Raw genomic sequence first — 17,432 nt, 5'->3', positions numbered from 1 at the left:
ACTGATCCAAGTCTGAGTAGAAGAAAAATGCTAAAAGGAAAAGAAATAACAACAGCACAAGAAAGCCCACAAAGGTCAGGAACAGGAGTTACATGTATCTAGGTCAATACAGTTCTGAAATAATGTTAAGAAACTGCAGAAAGTAATTTGTACAGGACAAAATTGTATCAAACTAAAGGTTAGAGAAAAAAAATCAGAAATGGGCTGCTTTTCCAGGAGCTGAAAGAAAATTTAGGCTTTCCATTGTTTCTGTCTTTCTAGTACTATGGTATATAACAAGCCAAACACAGTGCTCTTTGAAATTGTCTTCTGAGGAAGACATAAATTTATTGCCCTTAATAGCAATGTGAGAAGGTCAAAAAAGAAAAAAAAAGCAGAATGATGGGATTCTTGCTCTCTTGTCCCCACAAAACTTTTCTTAATAGGTTTATAAATGCTGAATGGGAGAAATCTTAGGAACACTACCAGAAGCTCTGCCTCAGCAGACCCTGATTTACCGGGGGGAAAAGAAGAAGCTAATTCCAGGAAATGTTTGTGATGAGGGAGCAGTACGAACAAAAACAAAAATCACCCAGAAAACTGTTGTAGATGCAACAGAAAACCCCCATGTTCTATTAAGATTCTATTTCTTCATCTACACTCATAAACTCCACTCCCAACTTCAAAATTCAATTTAAAAACACGTTAGAGCTTCACCAAACTTCAGCAAAATTAAAACTTCCACCGCATGTTTATTTTCATGTACTTGGGTTTCTTCCCTCTCCTGAGTTGTTAATCCTGAGCAATGTTAATGAAATTGAGACAAAGACCCTGTAGAATCCCAGTGATATGCTGCATTACACTGGTTCTGATGAAAGCCGTAGAAGCACTTGGTTTGGAACTAAAAAAAAAAAAGCAATAGACAGAATTATTTCAGTAAAAACAAGTTGCCCTTTGTGCAAGTTATACATGACTATTTGTATTTACTCACTTTTTTTTTCCCTGGATGCACTGGTAAGCCTAGATGTCTGAAGAGTTTATCTCAGTAATCTATATATTCATTTCAAAAAGTGCTGCTAATGCACTTAACGTACACTGCACTCTGAGGAGAATTTTAGTCTTAACAATCAAATTTGACAACTCTATACACAGTCAGTGCAATAATAGCTGTATTCATTTCCCTCACATACCGGATTCAAAGTCAGAAGCAAATTCTCAGTTTGCAAGACAGAACATGTTCTATGGGTTATTTACATTCAACCACTGAAGTCACCAAAACCTGTCAGTGATGTCAAATAAGACAAAAATAGACCATCTTGCTTGTTTTTCCTAAATAAACTTACATTCATAAAAGATGAAGGAACAGAAGCCTCGAAGAAAAAGAACTCTCCCTTCATCACACCACTATAAAACATTCAACCTTTCTTAGAGAAACAATAAAAAAAGCTTCAAGGAAAGAAATCAAGATTGCGTCCATGTCTTCTTTGCCTAGACTTCAGTAATACAAACTTCTTATAAACTTTCATGTCAAAACTGGCAGGCTTTGATCTCTGCTTTTTCGTGACAGCAACAGGGCCTGAGGGAATGGCATGGAGCGGCATCAGAGGACAGTCAGATTGAGGGTTAGGAAAAGGTTCTTCACCAGAGGGTGGTGGGGTCCTGTCACAGCTCACCAGGACAGTGGGTACGGCCCCAAGTTGCCAAGAGGTCAATTGGAGGAATGTTTGGAATGGAGAGGAATGTTTGGAAAATTCTCTCAGACATAGGGTTTGAATTTTGAGTGCTCCTGTGTGGAACGAGAGGTTGGACTCGATGATCCTTGTAGGTCCCTTCGAATTCAAGATATCCGATGTTTATAAGTCATTTCACATGCCACTGAGAAGAATTACTTTTAAAAACTTCAGTCCCCAATATCAGGTTACAATCTTCATATTCAACCAAGTGAAAGACATCAAATTTAACAACCACAAGCATGCATACTTCCTCAGTCACCTATAAAAGTACAAAATGCTAAAACTGCAAATGGTAATCCACTAACCAGATGACTTGCAGATGAAAAACAGGAACAAAACCAAAACGAAGGAAGCTGCTTTTCCCTCTCATTCTGTTTGAATGCAGATATTATCAAATGATGAAACTAAAAGATATGCATCGGATTTCTTAAGCAGCTTTCAGAACATACCACATAAAACCAAGTTACGTGAACTCAAACAGAATGACTGGCAAAAACTGGTTTCAGAAAATTGCAAGTCAAATTAATTCATCTAGATTTCATGTTTTCAAGCTGTGCTGCTCACGTCCCACAGAATAAATCTTCTAATCTCCAACTCAGCAACAAAAAAAGAGAACTTTAATTATGAATGAATAAAATAAGAATACTTACGCTGACCCCACCGGCCTGTTCTCGGGTTCAAATAATTTGGATAAAGTCCATTAGGACGATCCATTTTTTGCAGTAACTTCCGAATGTGCATGACCTAAATTAAATCAAGAATCAGGATCACCACTAACAACTTCAATCTGCTCTGCATATTTTTTTCTGTTCAGACATATATTTTCTTAAACTTCATCTGAGAAGCTCTCTTGGGGGCTTCCTTTGTTTTTTTGCTTTTAAAGGGTTGAACCACAAACATCTTCTAAAATAATTCTCTTTTAGGTCTTTTCCAACCTTGGTGATTCTATGATTCTATGATAATGCTTCTTAAATGCTTGTTGAAAGAATCAAAAAACTTTTGTTGTAAAATCTGTACTTCAAAAAAATCAACTCGCTTGGTAAGAAAGAATTTACTTGTTACTCAAATGCAGCTAGATTGCAGAATGTTACAAAATGTTGTACAAAAGGCAATTCCCTTTAATGCAATTTATGATGAAAGAGTATAAAAGTCACTTGTATGACTGAAAAAACTGAATTTGAGACCCACCTTGTTGTAATATACTGGGTCCCCTGTTAAATAGCTGAGGTGGACAAATTCCATATGTAGAGTACCAAATTCAGCAAGGATGCTGCTGCCTGCAGAAGCCCAGCCCCAGTTCCGACCCACACCACTGAGTTTCAAGAAATACATATGAAAAATCAGAAAAAAGAACAAAAAAATTAGAATTACCATACACAGTGCAAGTAACAACCATGCCAGCAAATTAAAAAGATAACAGCAAAGTAATAATCTATGCTTAAGATAATGAGAATTGTGGCGGGACTGACTGGTTGGTTAGTTGGTGGGATCTTGGAAAAAAAAATGCAGTAAGTTCATGAACAGTAAGACACCTGATTGTAATTCTGTGCATTGCCTTAACAGTGAGCCCAACTTCAATTGTCATTTATTCATTCCATATTCCCAAGAACAAAAATCAAAAGCAAATATCAGATGAGACAAGTATACTTTTGAAATTGGCAGAATATGCTTCCTTGTTCTGTCAAACATTTGCTGTCTTATCCTTACTTCTGTGAGATATGCTTAATGTCAGTATTACACGGTTGAGTAAGACAGGAGTGGGCCTTATCTGTGTCTGCATGGGAAAGTTGAGTTCCCCATGTGAGTTCCCCAGACTGGCATGAGGAATAATCAGACTGCATCCTACCTTAGATTTTTTGCACTCAGAGACATCTCACTAAGTCTTAACTCCTAAATTACCTCTGGTTTAATTTGATTCATGAGTTTTCACCATCTTCCAAGATTTAACCATAGTTAAATCATGGAAGTTAACCATACTTTCCTGGAGATTACTGGTGCTTTCTTTCAAGTATGATATCAGTTATCAGTAAAACTATAATCAGATTGCAATGTATTTATACTTTTTAAAAATTATAATATAGAGAGAATAAAAATGTAAACGAAAAACATTGGTAATGGAGCAGAAATTGCAGTTCTCACCTGAGACAGAACATCTTTAAAAATGCAGTAACCACTGCTGAAAGACTATAGAAACAAAATTATAGCCTGCGATTTTTCTTTGGTGCATCTCTCACAAAGAAAGAAAAATAATATTAAAAACACAAAAACTAATCAAATACAAGCTGCTTATTTTTAAAATCCTCCTATCATGTCCTTTATTTTATTGCATGTCAGCCTAGTGACAAGTGCCACATATACATGTGCTACTGTCACTGCCTCATCACAAGCCAGCCACTGTGTCTTCTGTTGTGATGCCAGCAGGCTCTGTACATTACCAGGAGACAGATACAGTACAAGTACTAATTAACAAGAAAGTTCTCATATCCCAGTAATAAAAATATGAAAAATGCCTTGTGTCAAAGACTGCTTTCAAAATTTGAGGAAAAAATCAGCAGTGAATAAGCAATACAAGATAAATCAGATGAGGTGCTTCTGTTCCACAAGGTGATCTAAGTTCAGTAGACAGCTGAACAGTCACCTAATGGAGCCTATCCATCTCCACTGACCATAGTGGATTTCTCCATGTTAGCCTTCATACAGCTGAACTGCAAAATAAATTAATACTTCCTCAAACATTTTGAGATTTCTGAAAGTAACACACAGCTCACAAAGCACATAAAAACCAATAAATTCAACTGTGGCCTGCAAACATTTTTGTTTTCCATAGGAACATTGTTTATAATGACTAAAGAACTAACATTTAAGCTATAGGACAACAAATGCCATAACATACTCAGTATGTTCTAACAGCAGGCTAAATTCTTACTTAGAATTAGGAAAAATATTAATGGTCACAATTTATTGCAGTTAATGAGGTAGGATAGTCTGAACTCTATTAAAGTTATCTTTAAGTGCCAGGAATAACAACTCATCACTGTTTTCTACAATTGTACTAGTCAGAATTACTAATAGCATATGTCATTTTTTCAAGTTAGGGAAGCTTGAGAAAAACACTTCCCCACAAAAGAAAACTCATTACCTTTTCAGATTTACCATTGCCCATGGTATACCCGTAGGCGTGTTGAAGGCTGGAAGAAGTTTTCCTGCCAGCTGCACTGCTTTGATCTTGAAAACCTAAGATAGTAGGATCAATTGCAGAAAGTTACAAATTCTGATTTATCTCCAAGAACTGTAATGATGGAAATTTCTTTGTCCCACCCACGTTTTTTATATAAAAAAGCATTACATTGGAAAAAAAAAAAAACAAAAACAAAAAAAACACAAAAAAACCCAAACAAACAAAATAGACTTATTTTCACTTGTTCGTTTCATGAACACCACTAAAATTTGAACACGAAAAGTAAACTTGGCATTTTAATGTCTCTGCTTCCATGCTCACCAGCAACTCTGCTTACATTCCTATGAACGAGGGGTATCAATCCTCCCCCCACCTCCTTCCACCATTATTATTTCAAGTGCTATCTAAAGCAATCGTTAAAATATACTTTAAAATATACTCACTTTTGCAGCGAAAAGCAAAAGAGAATTCTCCCACATAACACACAAGTGATTTTAATTTACAAACATACAATCCTTTTAATGATACGCTTCATAAAGACAGAGCTGCTAACTGTTTAGGAGGACCATCAAAGCAAAACGACACATGTGCACCCTCCCAAAACTCTTCTTTCATGGACAATACATTTTAAAAACATAAAAATGCTTAATAGTCCCTCTCAAGGCCGACTACAAATGCAATTGACTGACAGGACAAAATGACTTTTAATTTCCAGTGTTGTTACTCACGTCTGTAAAAATGCATTTTCAGAGCTTAAACCTGCAATACCTTTATTTAGAATCTAATGTTTATTAGCTAAATGAGTAGATGGGAGAAAAATCCTTCTAAGCTTATACGAAGAATCTTTTCCAAGAAGGCATATTTGGCAGAGGCCAATGACACAAAATAGTTTTTGCCAGCTACTTGCTAGCATACATTTCAATTAACTCAATGTGAATATTCCCTGGAAGTATCTTTTTTATTGGGAGACAACATTATTTATCAGTTATAAGTGCTGCACAAACATCTAACAGCAGGAGCTACTGTTCCCCAAAGGAACCAAAGAATCATGAACATATGAAAAAACAAACAAACACTGTTATTAACTATCTGATCAATATTCCATAATCAAGAGAAAGAAAAGCTTCAAGGAAGTCTAAGAGAGAGCTCTGTTGGACTGACAAAAAATATTTCTCCCTTCTGTGAAGTCTAGAGGAGGAAAAGAGAAAAACGCATACTGGGGAATCTGAAAAGTAAGCTATCAAGACCATTCTCATTTTTCATATGAAGGTGAGAAAAGATCAATGTCTTAATATTTTAGAAGATGACTAGCAAGACATGCAATAGACAAAAAAGAATATTAAAGGTGACACCTAACTGTATTTGATGCAGTGGACTATGGAGAGATGGAGGTGGATTGGAAAGTAATGAGCCAGGAAAAGACTTCTACACAGATACTCTAAATGAGTTTTAAGATGAGGTATGTCTAAACTGAAAAAGAGGATATTGGAATCATCAGAATAGAATCTGATGGAAATGTGAAGCAACAGAAGCAATGCGATTTGAATGCTTTTCAGCAACATCGGGCAGTCTTTCAGAAAATGCATTTTTACTTAAGAGTAAAATTCATACAATGAATAAAATACATACATAATATACACACACACACACTATATATATATACATAATATTCATACATAAAATTCATACAACTTTGAATAAAGGACCAAGTTAAAACAGGAAGGTATACTAGTAATAAGAGGGGCAGTATAGGTAGAGTCTATGGTAACTGGGAAAAGAAGCCCTGAAGAGAAATAAAAGAGAGGCCTTGGCCCAGATACATATTGATTACCTGCTCTGAATCTATAAACATGTGTCAAAAAGGCATGCAGAAATCTTAGATTTTTAGGTGATGGACGGGTGAAGACCGGACAGAGCTACTATCAACACCAGAAGTGAGTTAACCTCTCCAATGCAGAACCACTTCAGTGCTTACTCCATAACAGAATTACAAATTCCTCTTAGACATTACAAAGGTTGGAAAGACATTTCTGGCATGAATTTCTTTACCTTCCGTTTTTGGATCCTGCACCTTTTGAAAACTCTACACATAGAATCATAGAATTACTCAGGTTGGAAAAGACCTTGAAGATCATCAAGTCCAACCGCAGCCTAACCAGTAGCCTATCTCTTAAAAAAACAACCACAAAACAATACTACAACAACAAACCTCTGCTAAATCATATCCCTGAGTACCACATCCAAACGGCTCTTAAACACATCCAGGGATGGCGATTCAACCACCTCCTTGGGGAGCCCATTCCAGTACCTAACCACCCTTTCTGTAAAGAAGTTCTTTCTAATATCCAACCTAAACTTGCCCTGGCGCAACTTGAGGCCATTTCCCCTCGTCCTGTCACAAGTCAGTAGTGAGAAGAGACCTGCCCCACTCTCACTGTAAGAACCTACATACAATCATGTGTTTCTATTACTCTTATTAATAAAGGATATTGAAACATTATGGCAAGAATGTTCAGTGCAAGATTGCCCCTAGAAACATCCTCACTAAAAGAATTTCTCTATTTATGTCCTACTATCCTGCTTTTGCTCAATTTGAAACATGCTACAACAATTTAGGGAAAAACCATAGGATTGGAAACAGTCTTTTAGAAATGCTATATAAAGCACAGGCTGAGCTGAGCTACCTGTTCATGAATCTAAACAAGGGCAGGGAAGGAAATACTGTGTCAGCCATTTCAGCGTGTGAGAAATTCAAAAGCCAGTGAGGCAGTGGAAAGCTGTGACTGTTATGCTCAGGCAACAGCATCAATAGTACCTGTGGAAAACTTGCTGAGATGAGAGACACCTTCCTGTTAGCTCTTTGAGTGAGGATTCTAAGTACTACTGATTTAGCACCAGTGAGTAAAACTGTACCTTTATTTACCTTTTGCATCAAAGTAAACACTTGAATTCACCACACACAGGCCATTACTTTATACTAGGGAACCTTCTTGCTTACTGCTACCTCAGAGTGCTATGAAAACCTCAGGACTTCTTCTGGATAATAAAGTTCTGCCAAGCTAATTGAAGTAGTTTCTTCTACTAAGTTTCAGACACAAGAGCAGGAGTAAATACATTAGGCTCTAACTTCTAAATAATGCAATGACAGCATGATCACTTATCATACAGTAAATATGAGTAATTCATTTTTTTGAAATGGGTTGAACCAACAGATTCCATTCCAGCTTTGGCCATTCTCAATTGCTCAACCCTACATTTTAAGAATGATGCAAACAATAAGAGCAGAGAAGAAACAAATGAACAGATGCCTTGAAAATATATAAAATGGAAAAAGAATTGTGGTTACTTAGCCTAGAGAATGATGACCAAGACAAGACAAGACACAAGATATCAACTTTTCAGTATGTACAAGGCCAATACATAGAAAAATGATGTAATTGTTTCCTGCAGATGTGAAGAACACAAAGCAGCAAGCATGAAGTCAGATGACAATGTAGATCCACTAAAATACTGAATGCAGCTAACAAAGGGAGCATCCAACAGCAAGACCATATTCAGATCCTCAGGAATAATGCTTGGCCCCATCTAAAATCTTGACCCGATCTAAAATAGTTATTTTTCTACCTTCAGAGTTCAGCTTGCAGTACTGAACTCTTTGTAGACTTTTTGTAGCTAACCACCCATTTAAAATCCAACTTGCCTGTTAGGACTTTCTTCGTGAGTAACAACAGAGGCAAGTGGTTCAATTTAATGCTGAAAACCAAGATAAGCAGTGTTGCTGCAAAAAGAAAGGTAATTACTTTAATGAGCCTTTTTGTTTCATTGTCTGTTTACATATATGCCATGCTGCTTAGGAATAAAATGCACATATGCCAAGTGAGCAGCTTTAAATTAAATTTATATTAAATAAATTCTATAAAGACATACAACATGCCCTGTTTAAGGCAGGGAACACCCAAAATCTAAAATATTGCTAGGGTGTTCCCCACTGCAAGTAGTGGCATCCTGCTAACCAGAAATGAAGAAATAGGCTCCTTTCTAACATATTTGCTCCTCGTCAATACCACAGATAAAATGAGAAAGGCCTCTCATGACAAAAAGGAGGTGCAATAAGATTCAGGTAACACTTGAGGTATCACAGTGTGAAATAAAATGGGAAAGCACTGTAGCTATATTTAATAGATGCATATGGGTAATGACTGTTGAAGTCTGTAACACCTAGAATTTGTCCTGGAGAAAATAAATCTGTATTGATATGAAACTGAGCAAGGCAGTTAAAAACCACAATACGTAGACTGAATTACAGAATTACATAAATACAGGTATACTGATGTATACATGATGCACATGTTCAACAAAGGACTATTTGCAGACATTGTTAAAACTTGACTCTAGCTAAGGGCCTTTCACTGCCTCTTGTGAGCTATAATGATTACCAAGCACAGGACAAACAAGATTTACCATTTCTAAAACACAATGTCTTTAGACAAGAGAAGACTTGTCCTACAAAGAGACACCCTGTGTATTTATATTACCTGCTTTATAAAAGAAAAAAATTAACATGGAAATGAAAAATTCAAACCCATCTTAGAAGTCTAGGAGTGAAAAATACAGGAAGCAGCTTGAAAGTAGACTATGATGTAAATTGGCTCTGTCTTCTTTGTATATTTCCTTCATATCCATATTTTTCTCTATCTATATATCAAGTTTTTGCTCTAGAAGATCCACATCTTCTCTTTCGTTCTTCAGCTGTGCTTACATTGAATCAGTTCCTACTCTAACAGTTATTCCTGTCTCCTGTTTCCCTTCAGTGTGCTGCCAAGCTTTCAGTTTCAAATCAATCTTGATTTCCCCTTTAGACTTTGGCAGAAATGACTCAGTCCTCCTTAGACTGTATTTGCCTTTACCAAAAGCTAAACACAGTGTGAAGCAATATGTAATTTCATCCACGTACATTCACACCACATACACTCCCTCCTCCCATTGGTATGATGTGACAAATCAGAGTGCAAAAATCACACCCTGAAAAAAAAAGCATACATGAAATCACATAGCTTTTACATTTACAAAGCATATCTTTAAACAATGTCAGATATACTTCATTACATTGCACGTGAAAGTGAGTAAATAGTATTTTGTTGTATTTGCTTTTTCTTTTTTAACGGATTAATTGGTTTGTTTTTAAAAGATTTACAGACATATTTAGTTTATCTACTGTTAATACATACATAAGGACCAAATTATTAAAAAAAGAAAAAGTGGAAAACAAGCTATAAGTCATGAACTATTAAGTAAGAAACCTTCATGGTTGCATAAATTCTGCAAGGCACTTGGAAACAAACAAACAAACAAACATTTATTTTGGAAAATGGTAGAAGAAATACCCAACATTCCTGCAGAATAATTTATGCATCTTCTGGCCCGAAGAAAAAGACAAAGATTTTCTTCTTCTATGCCTTGCAATCAAAAGGCTCAGAGCAGTGATCTCATCTTTTGTATAAAGCATAACATAAATACAAATACCACATTAACTTTAAATACTACTTGCTGCCAGAGTGAAATCTCTCTCTCATATCCTGATTATTGATGCATCCAGGACGTTTCTGTACCTTTTCATCATCTTTCTACTATTTCTGATGCTTTTACACATCCTTTTTAAAACACTACTACCAAGAAGTTTACAGCATAACAATGAAGTTTTATTAATGTCTTAAACAGAAATAAATTCCTCTTTGTCTTCAAACCCCACAAATCCAAATGCTTACATGGGCTTTTTGTGACAGGATTTCACACCAAAAGCTCAAATTAACGCTGAGTTGAGTTCTACACCTTCAAAGTCATAGCCACTCAAAACACATCCCACTGTTCTGCTGATCAGGTCAACACTGGTTATTGCTGTGGGTTACTTTTCGTTTAGTTGTTTTACTTCCTTATAACTAACAGCCAGTATCTACAACATTGGCAACATTAAACATGATTTCATTTGTACAGTTCAAATTATCAACTTAATTTCAATAGTTTTCTACTTATTTGCCATTTCAATATTAGCAAATCAACAGACAGCTTATACACTGCTATGAGAAAAAAATTATTATCAATTCTCTATTAGATTGATGACCTCATTTTCTGTTAACTCCCTTGCCCCTAGAGGCAAGGGAGGAGGAGTGAAAATGGACTGACTCACAGATGCCTAGGTCACCTTAAATGACCTTTTTTGAATATACATTGTTTCAGGTCAGGCTTCTACACGAAATGCTGTATTTTGAATTAGAAAAAATGAATGTTACTAGGCCAGGGAGCTTCTTAGTCACTGCAATGAAGAAATTTGCTGGTTTTACAATTAATAAATTCTAAAATATTAATCAGATGGCTTAGCCACCTCTTGATAGCTGGTAGATTTGAAAAGCTCATCTTTGTCACACATTCTCAGAGGCAACAAGACTTTTCTAAGTGACATTTTGCTAGTTTTTACTGGGTTTGGTTAGCTGCCTTTGTATCATTCATGGTGTTTATTTCATTTTTCTCTCTTAGTATCTGTTCTTCTCTAAGCACATTTTAATATTTAAATCCCCTTTTAAAGATGGAAATCTAAAGCAATGAATGCAAACAAGTTCCAAAATGTAAAACCAGCCAAAGATGCCTTGTGCTAAAATGTGGTCACACCTGGAGTTGAATTTTATTTTTGTCTTAGAGTGAAAAGAGAAGTTTAATAAGAACAAAACCAAACAACTGCATGGTCTCAGCTGACCGAAAAGAATCCCAACTTCCTCTCAAAATGAAATCAATTATGAAAACCCTTAGTGCAAAAGCTAGCAGAAGAAACTTGGTGGGTAGAAATTACTGTTTTATACTGCCAACAGTACTGCCACTAAACGAACATTAAGAAAGTAACAAATTTAGACTCAGTGCTTGCTGAAAGCAGCATCCATCAGCATCAGCATGACTCTACACTACACTACTGAAAAGGGAGAGAAAAACTAACAGACACGACCATCAGGAAATACCTGACATACAAGTGGTGACAATCTATTTTTTCTTAACTTTTACCCTTTAGGTGAACACAACCCAAATTTCAAGAGTGGCTGTTATTACACAGTTAAGATACTTTCTACGTTAAAACAGCTCATCCTTCAGTTCTACCACTTTAAAGCATGTTACACCAATTAGCAAAACTACTTCAAACCATCCTACAGCAGAGGAAACAAAATTGCAATGAATTAACTACTGGTGCTACAAGCTGTGTTAACATGCAGCAATACATTATTAGACTAACTAAAAGTCGCCAGTCAAGAAAATGTTTACTCCAGGCCTAGTAAACAGAAACTATACAAAGAGTACAAACTGCACCTAGGCATGGTAATGCTTTAAAAATAAAAATAATGATTCAGGTTGTCAGGCCTGAGTTAGACCCTTGAGCTGTCCTGGACACTTAGGAATAATTATCTCATCCCACAGCAATAACCTGCAAATCTTTATTGGATGGGGTGTACATAATGCTGTCATATCATTTGAGTTTTTAAATTTTGACAAATTTAATATAGGTACGTTCTTTTACAGATACAGTTAGACTAATGCAAAATTAGCTCAGTAAAAATAACATACCGTCTTGCTTATAAAGACCTATACTTCATACATGTTAGTCAGTTGTTAGGGGTATCCACAGGCATGTATAACATAATTTTATTAAAGAATCTTCCTGAACACAAGAAACGTTGTCTGTCAGCTTCCTGGGGGTTGGGTGGGGAGGGGATACAGGGGGAAACAACAACCTGGAACAGGTTTTCTTTGATTACTTGTTCATAGAGTAATGGATACACAACAGCCTTTACTCTTCAAATGACAGATTTCATGTTGAATTTATCCCCACAAATTAATCACCTTGCCCAGAAAGATGCATCATTTTCATGGTGTTTATAGAAGAGATAAAAGCAATCACGTAGGGGAACCGTTTATACATAAGGCTGGTATAGGTAAACACAATAAATCATTAATCTTTTTCACACTGCAAATGCCATAAGGAAATAACTTTTTTCAACAATAAATCTGTACGCTATTACTTTGTTGTACTGATAAATCAGCAGCAGACAATAACACTGTCATAACGCTATTAGTATCCACCATACAACAGTCACTAAATAATATTTGCTTTCTTTTCTTTACTTGATGCTAGTTCTTTGCACAGCAACTGACACTTGTTCCTCAGGCTTCTGCTATGCGTTATTGCCAGCAGAAATGTTTTATGTGCTGCTGACAATCACATCAGGCATTTCAACAGTTGGTGAAGCTTCACTTCACGATAAAAACCAAGCACTCAACAAGGGCTCTCTCTCCACAGACAAATGTTACTCACAGATAAGATGCCTTGTTTTTCTAAAGGGAAAGTGGGGCTACACCAACATACCTCATGGATCTCGTTACAGACTGCTAACAAATCACTTGCTTTATAATGCAGAACATAACTGGAAACTGCCCCACAATTCTGCTGCAAACAGCTGCTGCAGAATTCCTATGCAATTCCTATGGCGAGGTCTAGCAGGATGCCACTGGCCTCAGTGTTCGGTTTTATTACAGGCTTCCCTTAGGATGTTTATCAAGAGACTTAAGTCTGAATTTACAGAGACCACCATGACCCAAAGAAAAGAACAATCTTAGATGATGCATTCTCCAGCTGGAACCCAGCAGCAAACTTATTTCAACATAACACATTTGCAGCTACAGATATCTGTCTATCATTTTGTCCAAAGAACCATGCACCTCTCACACACCTACTGGAAAGGTTTACTTTTGTAGGCACCTCAGATAAAATGCACCTGTGATACAATTTAAAGCCCCACTGAGCAACCATTTCAAACAAGCAATGACTTTTGAGGATCAGAAAAAACTAGGCTTAATCAATATTAAAGAAGTAGTATGCAGAAAAGCATAATTAAGATTATGGCAAATATATTTAACTACTAAAAGTGAACACATTTTTGAAAAACACTGAAATCAAAATTTCAGCTAAATATCATCAACTGCCCTGGACACAAAGACACTCTGCAGCAAGCTCCTGGATATGCTCACTCCAGGTACTTTCTCACAAGATCAGATGATACAGTTTCCATCCCTCAAAAATACACAGGATCTCAAATCCTAACACATACACATCTTGAACCACAAGAACAAGATATAAAGTGTGCTGTGAAACTACAGCAAATTCAAAAATTACAGCCAAGTCAAAAATGCTTAGTCAAGGCTGAAAGTTTATGAAAGTACTGTAGGCCAAAACAAGATGTATTAATGAAAGTTTACTATCAAAAGACTTCAGGCGCTATCATCAGGGACAGCATCTTCCAATCCACACAGTCACCACAAGGAGGAAGGAACACTGCTATTCGGAGTTTACCAAGTACCTTGAGCAACACCAAGGTACTAGTATGTTTGTGGACTGCCACGTGGTGTCACAGACAAGGATGGAGCTGTGGCCATAAGAAAGGCGCAGCCTTGACATGTAGGAGGCAGGAGACCCCATCAGCTGGGGAGATGCAAATATCTCTGCAACCATCAGTGGATGGCGCTCATTTCTGCACATATAGGACTTGTCCCATAGTAAGAAACTGAGTCACTACAGAGAGAAAACTTCTTGGAGCAAGGAATGAGTAAAAAGTGGTCCTGAAGAACACCCTGAAGAGGTGGCACTGCTGCTTCCCCTCCCGCTGTTCCTGTTTTTCCTGCAAATCCTGACTCAGAAAACTGGTTTCATCAAAGTTATCAAAGAAGTGGGAGGGGGTTACTGCCTCCCAGTCCCTTTGTAAGAGGCACATTTCCTGCAGTGCAGGCTTAGCCAGCTTCACTGGTTCCAGCCATATCAGAAAATTCACTTTCTCAGCCTTATGTTGTCTTCCCTCCTTCTTTGGTGAGAAAGACTGTGACAGCAGGGTCCTCAGAACTAAAGCTGCCTCAGAAAAAACTGCAACTTCTTAAAAAGCTCCAGGGAATAAACGGGACTCGAGGGCTTTTAACCTCTGGGGAGATGCCATGGTATCTTTCCTTAGAGACAGTGGGCATGCCTACAGGTTGGGTCACCATGAAGAGATTACTATTCCTGCAGATTTATTTTAAGCTCTGGACTTTATCCACCTATTCTTCAAGAAGTCTGACAGACACTTGCCATTTGAGTATCATGCTTATTCTAGCTGTGGGTACAGCTAATTGGCATGAGCCACAGAGAATTAAAAACAGCAACACATCAAATGCAGTTGTGAAAAATTAGAATATTTTAAAGGCAACACAGTTAACTTTGATATTTTCTTTAATTGTGAAAGCACAGTGACGTTATCCTTGATCTTGATCATGCTTTACTGGTCCTGTCACCATTTCATATATATAATTATAGGATTATTCTGCATACATGCATCTCTTGGATTCCACAGCTGACTGTCCTTCCTTGAACAAATTTCCATTTGGAAAGCAGAAAGTCTTATAGTGTCTTCACAAAGGCTTGGAAGCAAAGAAACTTCTCCTAGTAGGTTTCAGTGTCTTCATTACTGTCTTTTGGATGGTCTTCAGAAATAAGGAACAGTGGGCCCGGATGCTGCAAGATGCTCTAGGAATTTCTATCTGCTTTTATGAGCTAAAAGCCTTCACACAGCTAAAATAAAGAACTGCAGCTTGTTTATACTGGCACCATTAGCCTGTGAGGTTTTCCCTGTACTTAATCATTTCTTCCCCAACCAAACACTGGGGATAAAGTAATAAAAGTTACAGCTCTTGGACCATTTAATTTAGCCCACTTTGAGCCCCTTTTAGCTTAAGATTCCGATATGATACTCCATACCAGCTTCTGACAGCAGACATTTTACTGTCCAAGGTCTTGGGGACATTGCAATTCCTGGTCTCTTGGTAGCCTATTCTCTGATTTGACATTACTCAGGCTCACTCTTCACAGATCTACTCTGTAACTTTCACTATAGCTTTTAGCTGTGGTCTGTTGGCAAGCTTTGCTGTTTCAGCATTAATGCAGAAAAACCAGCCAGCTCATTTCTACTTGGTGTCATTCACTCTTACTGATTGCATGGTAGATGCTTTTTTGCACCAGAAGTTGTGAGCATTTAGGGCAGGCAGTGATCTTACAAATCAACCCTGCTTCCTTCATCAGATTATTATCATCTACCCCAGCACCCCATGAGATCCACGTACACAATAGCGACTAAAAGAAGGGGAAGAACACATAATTAATCATATATCCAATCAAGACCAAATGACTGGCTTGTGCTGAGAAATGAATGTACTCACACCAACATAAATAGTGAAAACTTGCTGGCCTGAGCAAAAGCAACAAAAAACCAGGACTGTCATCTGGAACAAAATCTTAAATCGGAGAACTCTACAGATACCACAAAACAATTCCAGAGCTGCATCCTGATAAACAAGTTTTATAGCATGGCTGATTTCCAGAAAATAAAGCAACCACATCCTCCTCCATGAAGAGAATTTAAAGAATAGTCAACTTAAATCTAATAATAAAAGTGTAACTTTGAATATCATCCCCTTTTTTTTTAATGCAGTGTTTTATCCTGTTTTGATCTCAGTATATACATAACATTTTCATTAATCATTTCTATCCTTATGTTATAACATACAATAGAATTATATTAAGATCATTAATTTTGGATAGGAAGTTAAGGAACAGGCCCTACTTACACAGTACGTCTAAGGAAACAACTTGGAACAAACATAAAGGAACATATTGTTCTTGGGAAAAGGCTAACTAGCATCTTGGTGGAGAGAGCTCAAAATTATAAAAAAGCTTGGATTCATTACTAAAGAAAAATATTTTTGTCAGCAGGACACACAGGAAAAAACAAATACTTGAGGCTTAACGTGGCCACAAAAAAAGTGCTTTTTTCTTTTAACATTTAGATAAGGTTGATTTTGATCCTAAGCTGACACATTCGGTGTTTACTCTGAAAAAGGCAAAATAAGCATTTCATTCCTATTTCTGTTATATTATCAACCATATCACAGTCATCTCTCAAGCATAATAAAGACAGTGTCTCCAGAAGTTAAAAGGACTGTTCCAGGCATTACTGAGAAACAGGCTGGCCAATTTAGACAAGCCATTTATATTTTTTACCTCTGTTTACCTCACTTGATACATGGAAAAGAGTAGGCATACTATCAACAGTAAACAGCATCATTAAAACCACGATCACATTTGATCATGATCTAAGCAAGACCTAATTTGAGCATGATCTAAGTGAGAACTGAAATACACCATGGTGACCACAGGGTCATGCTACTAGTTAAGCTAAATATGCATACATACATACATACGTATAAATATATAAAGTAATGTTTTTCTAATTAGAGAAGTAAATCGGACAATTCCATCTAAACTAATAGCTATATTTAAGTGCTATGACCAATATCTAGCACTATGGCTGATAAACAGTAAAATTTCATTGAGCACAATTATCCTCTCCATACAAAGGAGAAAAGCATGCAGATAAATCATACTGATACACTGGAGTAATAAAATGGTCTAGGAAGGGAATATGAGC

General features: G+C 36.8%; 1 protein-coding gene across 1 annotated transcript in view; it reads right to left on the bottom strand.

Annotated features, from left to right (window-relative positions):
- Positions 1 to 17,432, bottom strand: part of MAN1A2 (mannosidase alpha class 1A member 2) — a 126,374-nt gene that overhangs the window by 44,687 nt on the left and 64,255 nt on the right. The window contains exons 6-8 of the mRNA XM_072339587.1: positions 4,852 to 4,946; positions 2,901 to 3,024; positions 2,363 to 2,456 (exon numbers count right to left, since the gene is read on the bottom strand). Coding sequence (XP_072195688.1) covers positions 2,363 to 2,456; positions 2,901 to 3,024; positions 4,852 to 4,946 — 313 coding nt within the window. The remainder of the gene's footprint in view (positions 1 to 2,362; positions 2,457 to 2,900; positions 3,025 to 4,851; positions 4,947 to 17,432) is intronic.

Source organism: Excalfactoria chinensis, chromosome 1, assembly GCF_039878825.1.
Source record: "Excalfactoria chinensis isolate bCotChi1 chromosome 1, bCotChi1.hap2, whole genome shotgun sequence".
In the NCBI taxonomy this organism is placed as follows: Eukaryota; Metazoa; Chordata; class Aves; order Galliformes; family Phasianidae; genus Excalfactoria; species Excalfactoria chinensis.
The sequence above is the reverse complement of the archived record's forward strand: the minus strand, read 5'-3'. Positions and strand labels throughout refer to the sequence as shown.